The 15,096-nt window shown below is 45.9% G+C and overlaps 1 protein-coding gene across 1 annotated transcript in view; it reads right to left on the reverse strand.

Moving 5' to 3' along the window:
• Positions 1-262: 262 nt before the first annotated feature.
• LOC143996978 (glyoxylate/hydroxypyruvate reductase B-like) overlaps positions 263-15,096 on the reverse strand; it is a 77,683-nt gene continuing 62,849 nt past the window's right edge. The window contains exon 6 of the mRNA XM_077492314.1: positions 263-990. Coding sequence (XP_077348440.1) covers positions 834-990 — 157 coding nt within the window. The 3' untranslated portion in view covers positions 263-833. The remainder of the gene's footprint in view (positions 991-15,096) is intronic.

A 15,096-nucleotide genomic window follows, 5' to 3' on the forward strand; every position in this document is an offset into this window, starting at 1 on the left:
CTCGCTTTTGTTGCCAGCAGTTTAGACATTAATGGCTGTGTGTTGAGTTATTTTGAGGGGACAGCAACTTACACTACTATACATTGTAGAAAATTTTAATTTCTTCAGTGTTGTCGCATGAAAAAAGATGTAATAAAATATTTACAAAAGTTTGAGGGGTGTACTCACTTTTGTGAGATACTGTTTATACAGTGAGGGAAAAAAGTATTTGATCCGCTGCCGATTTTGTACGTTTACCCACCGACAAGGAAACAATCAGGCATCATTTTAATGGTAAGTTTTATTTTTAACAGTGAGAGACAGAATACCAAAAAATTCATAAATGCATTTCAAAAAGGTTATAAATTGATTTGCATTTTAATGAGTGAAATAAGTATTTGATCCTATATATAAGCAACATTTCTGGCTCCCAGGTGTCTTCTATACAGGTAACAAGATAAATGGAGTGCTCCTAATCTCAGCTTGTTAACTGTATAAAAGACACCTGTCCACAGAAGCAATCAGGTTCCAATCTCTCCACCATGACCAAGACCAAAGAGCTGTCCAAAAACGTTGGGGACAAGATTGTAGACCTACACTGTAAAAAGCTGTTATAACAATGGACCATTGGCACAACTAAGTGCAGGTTGAGAGTTTTATTGTTTCCAATATTTTGTGGAAGGCCATTAGAGGAAAAAACTGTAAAGTCAAAACAAAAGAATAACAGTAACTTTGCTTGCCAAACCTGGAGTTTTAGGTGTCAGAATATGCCATGTAAGAGGTGAATGGATGACTCATGTTTACATGGTGGAGTGCAGAAGAAAATACATATGATTGTCAAAGGATCCTTCATGTCACTTGGCAATAACTTGATTGGACACAGGAAGGCCATTTACACCATCGATCAAACTTTGAACCATATCTTCCATCATGATACGTCTGGTTTTGTGAGTTGCGCTGCCCATATGTGGTGTTAAAATGACATTGTTCAGTTTTAATAGTAGATGATTTCTAAGACAAGCAAAATAAATTAATTTTAGTAGTATTATGAACATAAATAACCTATAGCATAATATATCTTTACAAGTGTCCTTTTTTCACACCTGTACTTTAAAATACAATAACCACTAGACCTCTGGAAGATTTACCCACGTTCATGACCAGGCCAATTTTTGCGATACAGCATTGTGCTACTTAAACCGACAATTGCGCAATCATGCAATGCTGTACCCAAATAAAATGTATGTCCTTTTTCCCCCATAGACTTTTTGGTGATATTTGATCACCACTACTTTTTTTCTGCGCTATAAACAAAAGACTGACAATTTTGAAAAAAAAAAAGTAAAATAATAATAATAAAAAAATTCTTCATAAATTTAGACCAATATGTATTCTGCTACATATATTTTTTTGTAAAAAAATCCCAATAATCTTATATTGATGTCAGAAATCATGAATCAGACCGAGACAGAAGTACCGTTAAAAGCACACTTGTTTAATAATAAAAGTAGATAGAACAAACGTAGTCAAATATAGCCAAAGTTTGGTAACCGGAATGGATAGTCAGACAAGCCAGAAAGTCAGGAATCAGCGTAGTGGAACAGCAAGCAGGATCTGGAGCCAGAAGGAATGTCAGCCAAGCAAGTCTTTAACAGGAGCACAGCTGAAAGTCTCTGTGATGTTGACCAAGGCAAAGGCAGAGATCATCTTGGCTGAATGACTTAAGTAAGCAGGACTGACGAGCAGGATATCATCAACAGGTGAATCACTGTGGAGAGATAGAAGCTGGCAAATAGCTGAGTGGCCAGCTCAGAGAAGGGCTGAGCCCTGCCCTGACAGTACCCCCTCCTCAACGGCCCCTCCCCCTCGGAGGATCACCAGGCTTGAGGGGAAAACATCTATGGAAATTACGGAGGAGGACAGGGGCATATACATCCGAGGATGAGACCCAAGAGCGTTCCTTCAGATCATACCCTTTCCAATGCACCAGGTACTGTATGTGCCAACAGAACCTATGGGAGTCAACAATGTACTGTACTTCCTACTCCTCATGGTTTTCAACCTGTACAGGGTGAGGACGTGGCACTGAGGTGGTAAAGCAGTTGCAGACCAAAGGTTTCACTAAGGAGACATGAACTACATTTGAGATACGCTTATCAGAAGGAAGCTCTAACACGTAAGCCACTGGGTTAATCCTGCGGAGAATACGGAAAGGCCCAATAAACTGAGGTGCAAACTTCAGAGAGGGAACATGAAGACGGAGGTTGCGAGATGACAGCCAGACCCTGTCCCCAGCCTGGTAGGAAGGTGCAGGCAGGAGTCTGCAGACTCCCGTACTTGTGCCAAGGGTAACAAAGACCACGGAGATGCTCCTCTAACACAGGAATACTCTACGGAACAAATGAGTCAGGCAACATGGAAGATTGGAAACCATAGTTCCCCATAAATGGGGAAAATCAGGAAGCAGAATTAAAGGAACTATTGTGAGCAAATTCCACCCATGGTAAGAGGTCTGACCAGTTGTTATGATGGTCAGAAATATAGCAACATAGGAACTGCTCCAAGGACTGATTGGATCATTCTGCTGCCACATTATTCTTCCTAGGGTGGCCAGCAGCCTTGGCAGAATATGTCTGGAGCACGGCAGTACGGAGACTCACTGGGACAAAGTATCGGCCACAAGGTTTCTCAGGAGGAGCGTGGACCTGAGCAGCAAGAATTTTTTCACCCAAAGGAGAAGTGAGAATACGATCATGAGGAATCACAGGAACCATAACCGACTCTATCTTGGAAGTGGAGAAAAATTGTTGTGACAAAGTGTCAGCCCTTACATTCTTAGTACCGGGTAAAAATGAGACAATGTAATTGAAACTTGACAAGAAACGAGCCCATCACACCCTTCTGGGAGAGAGGAGATTAGCCTCAGACAAGAATGTGAGATTCTTATGGTCAGTAAGAATGAGAACCGGCACAGTGGTACCTTCGAGGAGATGTCTCCATTCTTTAAGGGCTAAAATTATCGGTAACAGCTCTGTCACCAATCTGTCACAATCTCATAATTGCACTCAGCAGGTGACAATTTTTTGGAAAAGTAGCCACAAGGATGCATAGTGCTCTCAGGAGGTAAGACGTTGAGACAGAAGGGCACCAACTCTAGTCTCAGAAGTGTCAACCTTAAGGATAAAAGGTAACGTAGGATCAGGATGTGTAAACACAGGAGCAGAAACAAAATGTAACCTTGAGACTCTCAAAGGTCTTAATGGACTCCAGAGACCAACTCTGTGGGTTACCGTCCTCTCTGGTCATATCAGTCAGGGGCTTGACCAGAGACAAGAAGTTATGATTAAACTTCTGATAATAGTTGGCAAAGCCACGAAAACGCTGCAGAGGACATAAACCCATGTGTTGGGGCCACTGTAGGACTGCTGAAAGTTTCTCTGGGTCCTTCGAAAAACCAGCAGTAGAAATGATATAACTCAGGAATTTAACCCGTTCACGATGGAATTCGCACTTCTCCAATTTACAATAGAGATTGTTCATTTAGTTTCTGAAGCACACGACAGACTTCTGTGTGGTGGCTCTCCAGGGACTTTGAAAATATAAGGATATCGTGAACATAAACCACCACACATGACTGCAACAAATCTTGGAGGACATCGATAATAAATTCCTGGAAAACTGCCGGAGCGTTACAAAGGCCGAATGGCATTAGGAGGTACTCAATGACCTGTTCTGGTATTAAATGCAAGTTTTCCACTCGTCACCCTCCTTAATCCTCACGAGATTGTATGCCCCTCTCAAATCAAGCTTCATGAAAACTGTTGCTCCCTTGAGGCAGTCAAATAACTCAGTAATCAATGGAATCAGATAGGGGTCTCAATCGTTTCACAATTGAAAATGCCTATAATCATTACAAGGTCTCAGTTCAACACTCTTCTTCACAAAGAAGAAACCAGCACCAGCAGTAGATGGGGATTTGTGGATGAAACCTCGATAAAGTGCGTCTGCAACATACTCCTCCATAGGCTTATCCTCCAAGACCAGCAAAGGGTAAACCCGGCAGGCAGGAGAGTGAAGAGATGCACAGGACCTTGGCTACCTTCTGGAAGTATGTCTTACTGCACTGTGGCTACCAGGAGAGAACCTCAGCACGGAGCCAATCAAAAGTGGGGTTGTGCCTCTGTAACCAAGGATAAACAATAACCAGCGGAAACTTAGGTGAGGAAATAACTTGGAATTGGACTATCTCATGGTGAAGAGCCCCTACAGCCATGGACAACAGAACAGTCTTATGGAGTCACATGGGCAGGCTGTAGAGGTCTCCCATCAAGAGCCTCAATGGCAAGTGGAGTGTCATGCAGGTGCATCCGAATAGAGTGCTTCGATACAAAGGCACCATCAATGAACAGCCTGCAGACCCGGGGTTGATTAGAGCCTGTATCTCTGACAACTCAGCCCAAAAAAGGATAACCAAAACCAGGGGCTTATCCTTCTGGATAACTGGGGATGAAACAACGGCACCTAAGGTCTGTCTGTGACATGACCTCAAAGTTCGGGCATTCCGTGGATGGGTAGGACAAGACTTCCAATAGTGACCTGCCTGGGCACAAGGTTCTCTCATCCGCAGAGAGACACGTGAATCCCAAGTGCATGGGTTCCCCTTCACTGACTGACTCGGTACCAGGAGGCATGGGAAGTGAGGGAGGCAAGGGTGGGGCTGCAAAGCTCAGAGACCAATGTACAGGAGGCTTCTGAAAGCACTCCTTAAAAGAGAGTCTTTGAGTATGGAGTAAATGAGGATGGCAAACGTGATCAACGTCTCCAGCTCAGTGGGTATATCTCGGGCTGCTATCTCATCCTTGATGGTATCCGAAAGACCATGAAAAAAAGCAGCCAGGAGGGCCTCATTGTTCCAAACAACCTATACTGCTAGAGTACAGAATTCAATGGTGTAACAGTTTTCGTACACTGTTTGATGGACATGAGGCACTTGGCAGCAGAATCGGAGCATGCAGGAACGGCAAATACCCTTTTAAAAGAAGCCACAAACTCAGGGTAACTCAAGACAACAGGTTTTTGCATCTCTCATAGAGGGTTTGCCCAGGCCAAGGCTCTCTCCAAAAGCGAAGCTATCACAAAACCTACTTTGCGTCTTTCTGTGGGAAACACCTGGGGCAGCATCTGAAAGTATATCTCAACATGGTTGATAAACCGTATGCATTGGACTGGATCGCCCCCAGATCTCTGGGGAAGCGGAGTGGAACCAGACATACCTCTTATAGAGGTAATCAATATAGAGGTACTCAAGGCGGGTGCATGCACAGAGACTGGAGCAGATCTGGAAAAATATTACCAACAAGTGACTGGATCTTCTGAATTCATGGCCTTCACCTACTGTCAAAAACCATGAATCAGACTGAGACAGAAGTACAGTTAAATCACACTTGTTTAATAATAATAAAAAAAGGTAAACAGAATCAACGTAGTCAAAACAGCCAGAGTTCAGGAACCGAAACACATAGTCAGACAACCCAAAATGTCAGGGAGCCAGAAGGAATGTCAGCCAAGCAAGTCTTTAACAGGAACACAGGAGAGCGTCTCTAGAGATGTGACCAAGGCGAAGGCAGAGATCATCTGGACTGGACAGCTTACGTAGGCAGGACCGACGAGTAGGATAATCAACAGGTGAGTCACTGTGGAGATAGGAGCTGGCAATTAGCCGACAGCTGAGTGGCCAGCTCAGAGAAGGACGAGCCCTGACACTTCTAAACATTTAAATAGATGACATGTTTGGAAATCAGCAACCCCTGTTGGTAGTGAAAGGTTATTTAGAAGTGTTACAAAGACAGTAACGATTAGAAAGTAGAGTAATTAGCATGCAAGGAGAACCATAGATTATTTATGGATCTGACCATCTGTTCAACTGGGAGACTTTTGTGTTCCATTTCCCGACAGTTACCTTGTAGGACCCTCCAAAACATAAATAAATATTGTACATATCAAATCACACACTTAAAGCTGAAGTCTAGGTATGATTTTTATAGCAGTTACAATGGTCCACCTTAGACTAATGTAAGTATGAAATTCACACACATGACGGATCCCTGGAGAAGCTGCAGCAGTTTTCTGGGTCCAGTGTTGAGCAGATGCCCTTCTGCATAGTAACAAATTGGCATCAGTGCTGAGCGAGCGACCCCCTTTTAGAGAAACATTGTATTTTGTTCAAAGAATATAAGGGGTTGATTTACTAGCACTGGAGAGTGAAAAATCTTTTGCAGAAACCAATCAGCATAGAAATAAATTAGGTTCCAGGTTTATTGGTCAAAGCTAAATTGAACAAGCTGAAGCTAGAAGCTGATTGGCTACCATGCACAGCTGCAACAGATTTTGCTCTCTCCAGTTTCAGTAAATCCACCCCAAGGTGTTCTCCGATTGAACGAGGTAGAGATACTGACATCACTGCCCTTCCTCTCTACTTTGTCCAAACAGAACGACTAGCATTCATTGAAAAAAAAAATACAAAGCTTTCTCTGAATGACAGCAGGACCCAGAAGGCTGCTGCCAGCACTGTAGTAGTGGCGACTACTGCAGTGATTTTCAGATTTTCCAGGGATCGGTCAGGTATGAGACATGCATACTGACATTAGTCCAAGCTGGACCATTATAAGGCCGCGTACACACGGGCGGACTGTTCGCCCAAACTTGTCCGCTGAACAGTGTTTGGGCGGACAGTCCGCTCGTGTGTGGGGCTTCAGCGGACAGTTTCAGCGGACAGTTGGACGGACAAGGTCTTACGGAAATTCCGAAAAACTGTCCGCTGAAACAAGGTTTCAGCGGACTGTTCGCTCGTGTGTAGGCTTGTTCGGCCAACTAAGTCTCGCGCATGCTCAGAAAGGATTTTCACGCCGAAAGCTATAATGCAGTGTATAGGACGTCGTATTTTTCGTCCCGTCGTACGTGCCGTTCACGTCATCGTGCACGGTTTCAGCAAACTGTTCGTCCGTCGTGTGTGGCCATGTCCGTCCATGCTAAGTTTGAGCGGACTGTTTGCCGAAACTGTTGGACGGACAAAGTTGGGCGAACAGTCCGCGCGTGTGTACGCGGCCTAACTATGCTATAAAAAAAATCATACCTAAACTTCAGCTGCAAAAGCAGCGCATCACTTATTGCCAAATACATTTTTTATGTCTCTTGGAACACCGTATCTTAAATGACATATGTATACATCATTTGTATAATGACCATATATTATATGGTCCGCTTAATCATCTCTAGACTCTTGCTATCTAGGAACTCCTTCTGAGATTAACGGAAGCTCGCGACTACTAAATACCTCAATGTAACACAAAGAGACTAATGCTAGCCATATACGGCTAGATTTCTCTCATTCCGCCCACTCTAGTGTGGATGGAGGAATGTCCACTGTTGACTATTGTATTCAGTGTGTTGCATGTTATATATTCATGAGGGTTGCTAACTCTGGGCATCAAGGGCATGTGCTCTGCATCTCTCTGGATCGAATGTTGCCACTGTCTACTTTGCCAGCTCCTTCCCTGTGATACAGTGCAGAACCAGTGTAGGCATAACCAAGGGGAAGGCTTCCCTTCACTTTAGACCCAGGTGTTCTGGATCACAGGTGGAATTGCCACAATTCCAGAATCACGGCAAAACACGGAAAGCGTTTGTGATGCCATTTTTTCTTTATAGCACCCCAAACGAGCGAATTGGTACACAAGCTTCTTTTTGAGCATTTTTGGACCAAATGAATGGTGCCACTCCAAAAACTGTCGCTGTAGATTGCTCAGGTGTGAATGGAGTCTTAGACTTCAGGGAGAGGGTAGATCACTATACTGGGTGGATTTGAGGCAGGGGAGCACTCTGTTCCGGAGGGCATGTTTTTTGGTGGATGGGGAGGGGAGAGAGTTCTGTACTGGGAGGATTTGTGTTAAAGAGAGAAAGATCTGTACTAGGAGGAGAAAGTTCTGTACTTGGGGGTATTTTGAGGGTGGGGAGAAGAGAGATCTAGAATATATTTGTACTTGGTAGATTTGGGTGAGGTATAGAGATCTGTACTAGAAAATTTAAGTGAGGAGGGAGTCCTGTATAAGTGGGATATGGGGAAGAGAGAGCTGTGAGAGATGAGGGGGGAGGAGAGTAACTGCACTAGCAAAAGGGAGTCATTTTTGGTTGTACTGTGTACACTGGCCTGTGTGTTATACGCTTCTAGCCCCTATACATTATGCAATCTTAACCCCTGCACTCTGTGCATTATATACTTTTGACCACTGCGCTCTGTTTTACGCACTCCTGACCCCGTGCTCTGTTCATTATGCACTCTAGACCCTTGCGTTCTTTAACTTATGTACGCTAAACTTGGCATTGACCACGGTACTCTGTGGGTTACAGACTCATACACTATATTGTAAATTACATACTTCTGACCAGTGTTCATTGTCTCAACAGTTGCTGGTTATTTAAACCACTGGTTGCCCAAGTTAATTCTGACACTTCTCTCATGTATATAAAAAGCAGCATTTTATACTACTGTAAAGTTTGGGGTTGTATAGCTCAAGTGTAGCATCCACTAGCAAGTACAGTCCACGCCAGAAAATAAGATCTTGTTGACCCACTTTTATTAAAGAAAAACAAAATCAAAGGGCTTCCCTTGCAGGGGATTTTCACCATCAACACCAAATAATAGTAGATTCAGCCTCCTGGCTTACACATGCAGCATTGCTGCTGTGGTCTTTCACTTTAGACCCTTGTCTGCATAGGCGTCCGCAGAACTTTTGGGGGGGCATAATTTTAGGGTCACCCATGCACCGCCCCCTTTTCGACAAAGTAATGATCACATTATCATGGTCTGAGACTGCAGACATAGTACCGTCCCTAGGATAAGTAATGGATAATGGCCAATGGTCTCTTACAAGACCCAGCGAAACTACAGCAGTGATCCCACTGGTTGGACAATTGCTCACTCTGGGTTCCCCGGGGACGACTCTGGTCAGTAGTGTAGCATGTCTGTACCCTGGTAGTGGCTCAGTCTTTCTCTGTTGGTGCTGGGCAGCGTGGCTCTCTCTCTGGCTTCCACCCAGCACACTCCTCGTTCTTTGTCCTGTAGCGCTCTCTGCCACAGCTTTTTTCCAGGCTGCAGTCTCTCAATCCCACTCTTGATCGAGCTGTAGCCTCCTCCCTGTGGAAAATGGGGCCACCAATTTTTGGGACTACATGTCCCATGATGCTCTCCTCTCCTAGTCTTCTTTGATTGTCCCTCAGTTATGGGCAATAGGAAAGGAATGGATCAGGCAGGAAGCTGGGCAGGGAACCTGGTGAGAGCCGTCGTCTCTTTTCCCTGACAGAAGAAAGGGGGGGGGGGGTGAGCGGGGGAAACCTCTGATAGCCCGCAGCTCGCCTTTCTCCTGTCACAGTGCTGCCGAGTTCTCTGCTGGACTGAGAAAGGAAAAGAGCCCAAAGTCACATTACACTGATGGAGGGGCTTGACAGCACCTTAATGGTGACACCCCACTGGTGCCCGTACCCCAATAGCAACGCAACTGTGCTGAATTTAAAATCCGATACCTAAATTCCAGGGGGGGGGGCACTTGACCCCCCTTGCCCCTATCTGCAGATGCCCATGCTTGTCTGTCTCCCACAAACCAAATCGCCAACACTCTTTGCATAGCTAGCAGCCCCTTGCTGCTCTGGCCCTCATGCTCGAGTCTCTGCCTTTTCCAGTGGTAGACATGTAGCCCTCTGCCTTCTCCCTTGCACGCACCTGGACTCCTCGGGAGGGTGCAGCCCAGAACCCTGGTCAGGTCAATACTAATAGCCCAGCACACACCTGACCAATAAATGTGCTAGTGGTTCGCAAAATATGGTCCCAGGACTGGAGATTTAATCCCACCATCTCCAGGCTCCAGAAACTGAGGTCAGTTTGATCAGTTGCCGTTACAAGCCGGTAATGGCTTGTAAACAACATACTGAAACCAGAAGTGATAAAATGCTGGCCACTTCCAGTTTCAATAACCATAGAGATAATCAGAGAACTTCCAGGAGGGGAGAACCTGGAAAGGCGGCAGAAGGAGGTGGGGTGGGACACCCCTTTCCGTCACATGTAAAATCAATTCAGTGACGCTATAGCCGCTTGGATCGCTTTTACATTATCCAGCATCGACGGCTGAAAAAATAAAAAATTGTATCAGAAGAAGTGGCAGCCATGACCCCAGTACAACCACTGAAACACTGGGATGTATGGCTACCTCTCAAGGGAGGGAAGTAGTTAAATAAGCCCTTTAAAGTGCTACTAAACCCACAACAGTAAAATCAGCCTGTAAATGCAGTAAAGCATGCTTGTTATAATCACTGTGGAACCTAAGGTGTTTATTCTCTGCGTTGTGTCAAAAGGCTGATTGATCCCTATCTTCTCTGATCCTCCCCTTCTTCCACTGTATACAATCTGCTGATAGTACAGAGCCTTAGAGACACTCTGCACATGCTCAGTTTAGTGTTTACTGCTGGAAATTTTTTTTTGTTTTGTTTTGGGGGGGGAGTGTTCTTGTAATGCCGCGTACACACGTAGCAGACTATCCGGCGGACTTAGTCTGTCGGACTTTCCGCCGGACTTTCCGAATGAGCTACCTGCCCACACACAGCACTTTTGCGGTGGACTAATACGGCGTACTAAGTCCGCCGAACTATGCGCCGTACTTTTGAAATGAATGGACTCGACCACACACGCGGAGGAAAGTCCGCTCATTTTGAGCGCGTCTCCAGGTAGCCGGGGCCAGCGTCACCTGGTATGGAGTTAAAGGGGAATCCCTACGTCAAAAAAATGGCGTGGGGGTCCCCCCTAGGTCCATATCAGACCCTTATCCGAGCACGCTACCCGGCCGGCCAGGAAAGGGGGTGGAGACAAGCGAGTGCCCCCCCTCCTGAGCCGTACCAGGCCGCATGCCCTCAACATGGGGGGGTGCCTTGGGGAAGGGGGGGCCGCGCGCCCCTCCCACCCCAAAGCACCTTGTCCCCATGTTGATGAGAACAAGGGCCTCTTCCCGACAACCGAGAGGATACTGGGACTGTGACATCATAATGGGCGGGGACATCATCCGGTGATGTCCCTATATAAGTCGCCGCACGCCGCGTCCCTGCCATTGTGACCGGAGGCAGCGATGAGGCAACATCTCCAGAAGAGAACAGAAGAAGAGAAGTACCGAAGACAGCGGCAGAGGCGACAGAAGACCGGGTCACCGCCTGTAAAAGAGCTAGAAGGCGCGGTAGCCCGGCAAGAAGAACCGAAGAGGGGGACAAGACCCCCGAAGTCGGAAAAAGAGGGCGGCGGCGAAGAAGAAAGCCGGGCTCCTCCGCTAGTAAAAGAGCTAGCAGAAGATAGCGGAGGACTCCGGCGAGAAGACCTCCGACGACGGAAGAAGACCCCCGGAGCTGTGCAATAAACTATTTTAACCCTTGTGTGTTGTGTTTTTTTTTTTTACTTTCTTTCACAGGTGAATGGGTAGGGGTACATTGAGGACACACAGCCTGGTACGGCTTGGGGGGGGGGGGGGCGCTCGCTTGTCCCCACCACCTTTCCTGGCCGGCCGGGTAGCGTGCTTGGATAAGGGTCTGATATGGACCTAGGGGGGACCCCCGTGACGATTTTTCGGCGTAGGGATTCCCCTTTAACTCCATACCAGGTGACGCTGGCCCCGGCTACCTGGAGACGCGCTCAAAATGAGCGGTCTTTTCTCCGGGCGGGAAAAGTCCGTTCATTTCAAAAGTACGTGGCCGGATTGTCCGCCGAAATGCGAGTCCGGCGGACAGATTGGAGTGCAAAAATACTTTCTTAGATCCACGGGGGGATTTCCACCGGATTGTTTGATCATGTGTATGAGGCATTATCAGCACAGGGCCAATCAGCACAGTCCAGGCAGAAACTTAGGGTTCATGCAGCCTCATAGGACAGTCAGAGGAAAACGAAAACTCCTCCTACAAGCTTTAACCAGTGCTCTGGTGGACACTGATAGAAGTCACAAGACTGCTATATACGGCTGATGAGAAAAAGGTATTTAGCAGCTTATATTTACTAAAATAATTGCATGTCCATGTTGTGCACTATGGGACACCAGATATAGTGAATGTGGGGTCCTGGGTTTAGTAACACTTTAAGATTGATTCAGAAAAAGTGTAAGAGGTTTATACAGGTTCTTGCTTGTGGCACTGCAGTTAAAGCATATTTCTTGATCATACATCACAGGACACAGAGCCTTCATTACATAGTGGTTTAGATAGGCACCTTCGGTGATTGGACACAGGCTAACCCCAATTAAGGAGAATTCCTCCCCTATATAACCCCTCCCATATGGGAGGCACCGCAGTTTTTTCACCAGTTTTTAAGGTGGTTGGTCACGTACACGTGCTGTGAAGAAAGCTCTATGCTACCCGCCGTGATGGGTGAAGATTGGAAACTGTCTGTTTTCAGCAGTTCCTGTGGCGGGGACAGGTAGAAGTTAATCCTACATATATATATATTGCATATTATGGATTTCTTCACAGAGTAGTTGTATGTCCTACCTGGTTTCCGCCACTAGAGGGAGTAAAGAGCAACCTGGTGTATACTTACTTGCCTTTCCAGGATACACGCTCAGTGAAGCCAGTCTCTGGACCGCTCACATCCTCCGCTGCAGGCTCTGCCACAAGTCTGTAAATAAAGGATCCCACATAGTCTGCCGCCATGTTTTCCGTGCATGCGCTTTTTACACTACAGGCAGCAAACAGAGGGGGGGCGTGGTTGCGGAGCCGAGCATGTGCGGCGTGCATGGCACTCCATTGCACAATTTTAAAGCCCAGAGCGCCAGAGTCCTGTAAGCAGATGGACACAGAGCTGTGGGCAGTAAGCATCCTAAAGTGGTCAGATCCAGGCAAACCTAAGACACTTACTCGGCATCAGGTTGTGCAGTATTAAGTATATAGTAAGACTTTTAGCACAACAGCGATTGCATTTGTACTAGTACCTCTGCTTGTAGCTTAGGACTATGTCTCCTCATAAGAGGGTCTCAGGAGGAGGTAACAAATGCACTAAAAAAATCACTGCCTATGTCTAGGGGTCCTAAAGATGCCTGTAAGTTACCATCCTCCCCTGCAAGACTGGAGCCAGCCTCACAAGATGAGTCAGTGCCCCTGTCAGGTTTTGCAGCCTCTCCTAATATTGCAGCCCCAGATTATGTCACCGAAGACTCCCGTAAGGCTACATTGGAGGGTTTTGAAGGAAGAGTTATGCATTTTTCCCTTCCCTCTGCTGCAATTTCTCTTTCAGATTATTCTTCTGACAATGAGGAGAGATCCCTATCCTGGGATAGGGATCAAGAGCAGTCAGAGGATTCAGATGAAGAAGAGTTTCCTCCTCTCAGGCACTCAAGAAGCAGGTCCAGTATTACACTGAATTGGTGCGTACCACTTTCAGAATGCCACAGACTGCCTTTTCCTTTCCAATTTATCCCTTAATGAATAAATTGATGTATGAGGACTGGAGGCATCCTGATAAATTGTTTTCTTCTCCTAAAAGGTTGTCTATGCTTTATACTCTGGAGGAAAGTTTCCCCAAGAAGTAGGGGGTCTCATCCGTGGATGCGGCTGTCTCTTGTGTGTGAATAAAAACCTGACCTTCCCTTTGGACAATGCTCAAGTGTTTAAGGATCCGACTGATAAAAAGCTAGAGACTTTATTAAAAGTCTCCTTTTCCATGGCTGGCGCTGTAGTCCAACCTACAGTCACAACTGTTGGTTTGTGTCAATTCCTCAAGGAACAAGTTAAGCAGATGCTTAGCCTCCTTCCCAGTGAGAAAGTGTAGAACTATGCAGACCTTCCCCAGGTTCTGTGTTTTATGATTGATGCCGTTTTCGATTCTGTCCAACAAGCATCTCATTTATCTCTCCTGTTGGTACACATGCGCAGGTCCCTTTGGCTTAAAAATCGGGCAGCTGAGCTTTCATGTAAAAAGTATTTAACTGGGTTCTCGTTTAAAGGGGAATGCTTATTTGGGGGTGACTTGGATAAATTCATCCAAAAGATTACTGGTGGTAATTCTACACTTCTACCAATCAAAAAGAATAAACGTTTCTACACCCCAACATATTTCAGACCATATGTCACAAATGGGGTACTCCGGATGTAGGTCTGTTGTCGTCCAGATTCAACAAGAAGCTGGACAAGTTTGTGTCAAGAACAAAGGACGCACTTGCTCAGGGGTCAGATGCTCTGACAATTCCATGGGATAAATACAATCTAATTTATGCCTTCCCGCCGAATCCGCTTCTTCCGTGGTTCCTGGGGAGAGTCAAAAGGGAAGCAAAGTCAGTTCTTTTAGTAGCCCTGGCTTGGCCCAGATGGCCTTGGTATGCAGAGATTGTAAAGATGGCAGTGGGCAGGCCTTGGATCTTTCCTCTCTGGCCAGATCTACTCTCGCAAGGTCCAATTTACCATCCTGCTTTACGAAGTCTAAATTTGACAGTTTGGCTGCTGAGACCCACATTCTGAAAGACTGCGGACTCTCGGAGTCAGTCCTCTCTACTCTGGTCAATGCCAGAAAGCTGGCCTCCAGGCTTATTTACTACAAAATATAGAAGGCATATGTTTCCTGGTGTGAACCCATCCTAGAAAGTATGTCATTAGCAGGATCCTGGCCTTGCTCCAGTCAGGCCTAGAGATGAAATTGGCCTTATCACTAGCCGGAGCACTATCAAAGTCCAAATTTCGGCTTTGTCAGTATTTTTTCAGAGGCCACTTGCGTCACATTCACTTGTCCGGGCTTTTATTCAGGGGGCTCTGTGACTAAATCCGCCAGTCAAACTTCCGGTGTGCCCATGGGATCTGAATTTAGTTTTGTCTGCATTGCAGGGACAACCCTTTGAACCATTGCACCAGGCTTCTTTAGCACTTTTGACTAAGAAATTAGTCTTCTTGATAGCCATATCCTCTGCTAGGAGAATTTCAGAGCTAGCAGCTCTTTCAAGCAAGGAACCATATTTGATTATTCACAAGGACAGAGTAGTGATGTGTCCTAATAGGTCCTTCCTACCCAAGGTGGTTTCTGGATTCCATTTGAATCAAGATGTGATCCTACCA

The sequence above is a fragment of the Lithobates pipiens genome, unplaced genomic scaffold (genome assembly GCF_037356315.1).
Source record: "Lithobates pipiens isolate NorthernLeopardFrog02 unplaced genomic scaffold, aLitPip1_a1.2 Scaffold_19, whole genome shotgun sequence".
In the NCBI taxonomy this organism is placed as follows: domain Eukaryota; kingdom Metazoa; phylum Chordata; class Amphibia; order Anura; family Ranidae; genus Lithobates; species Lithobates pipiens.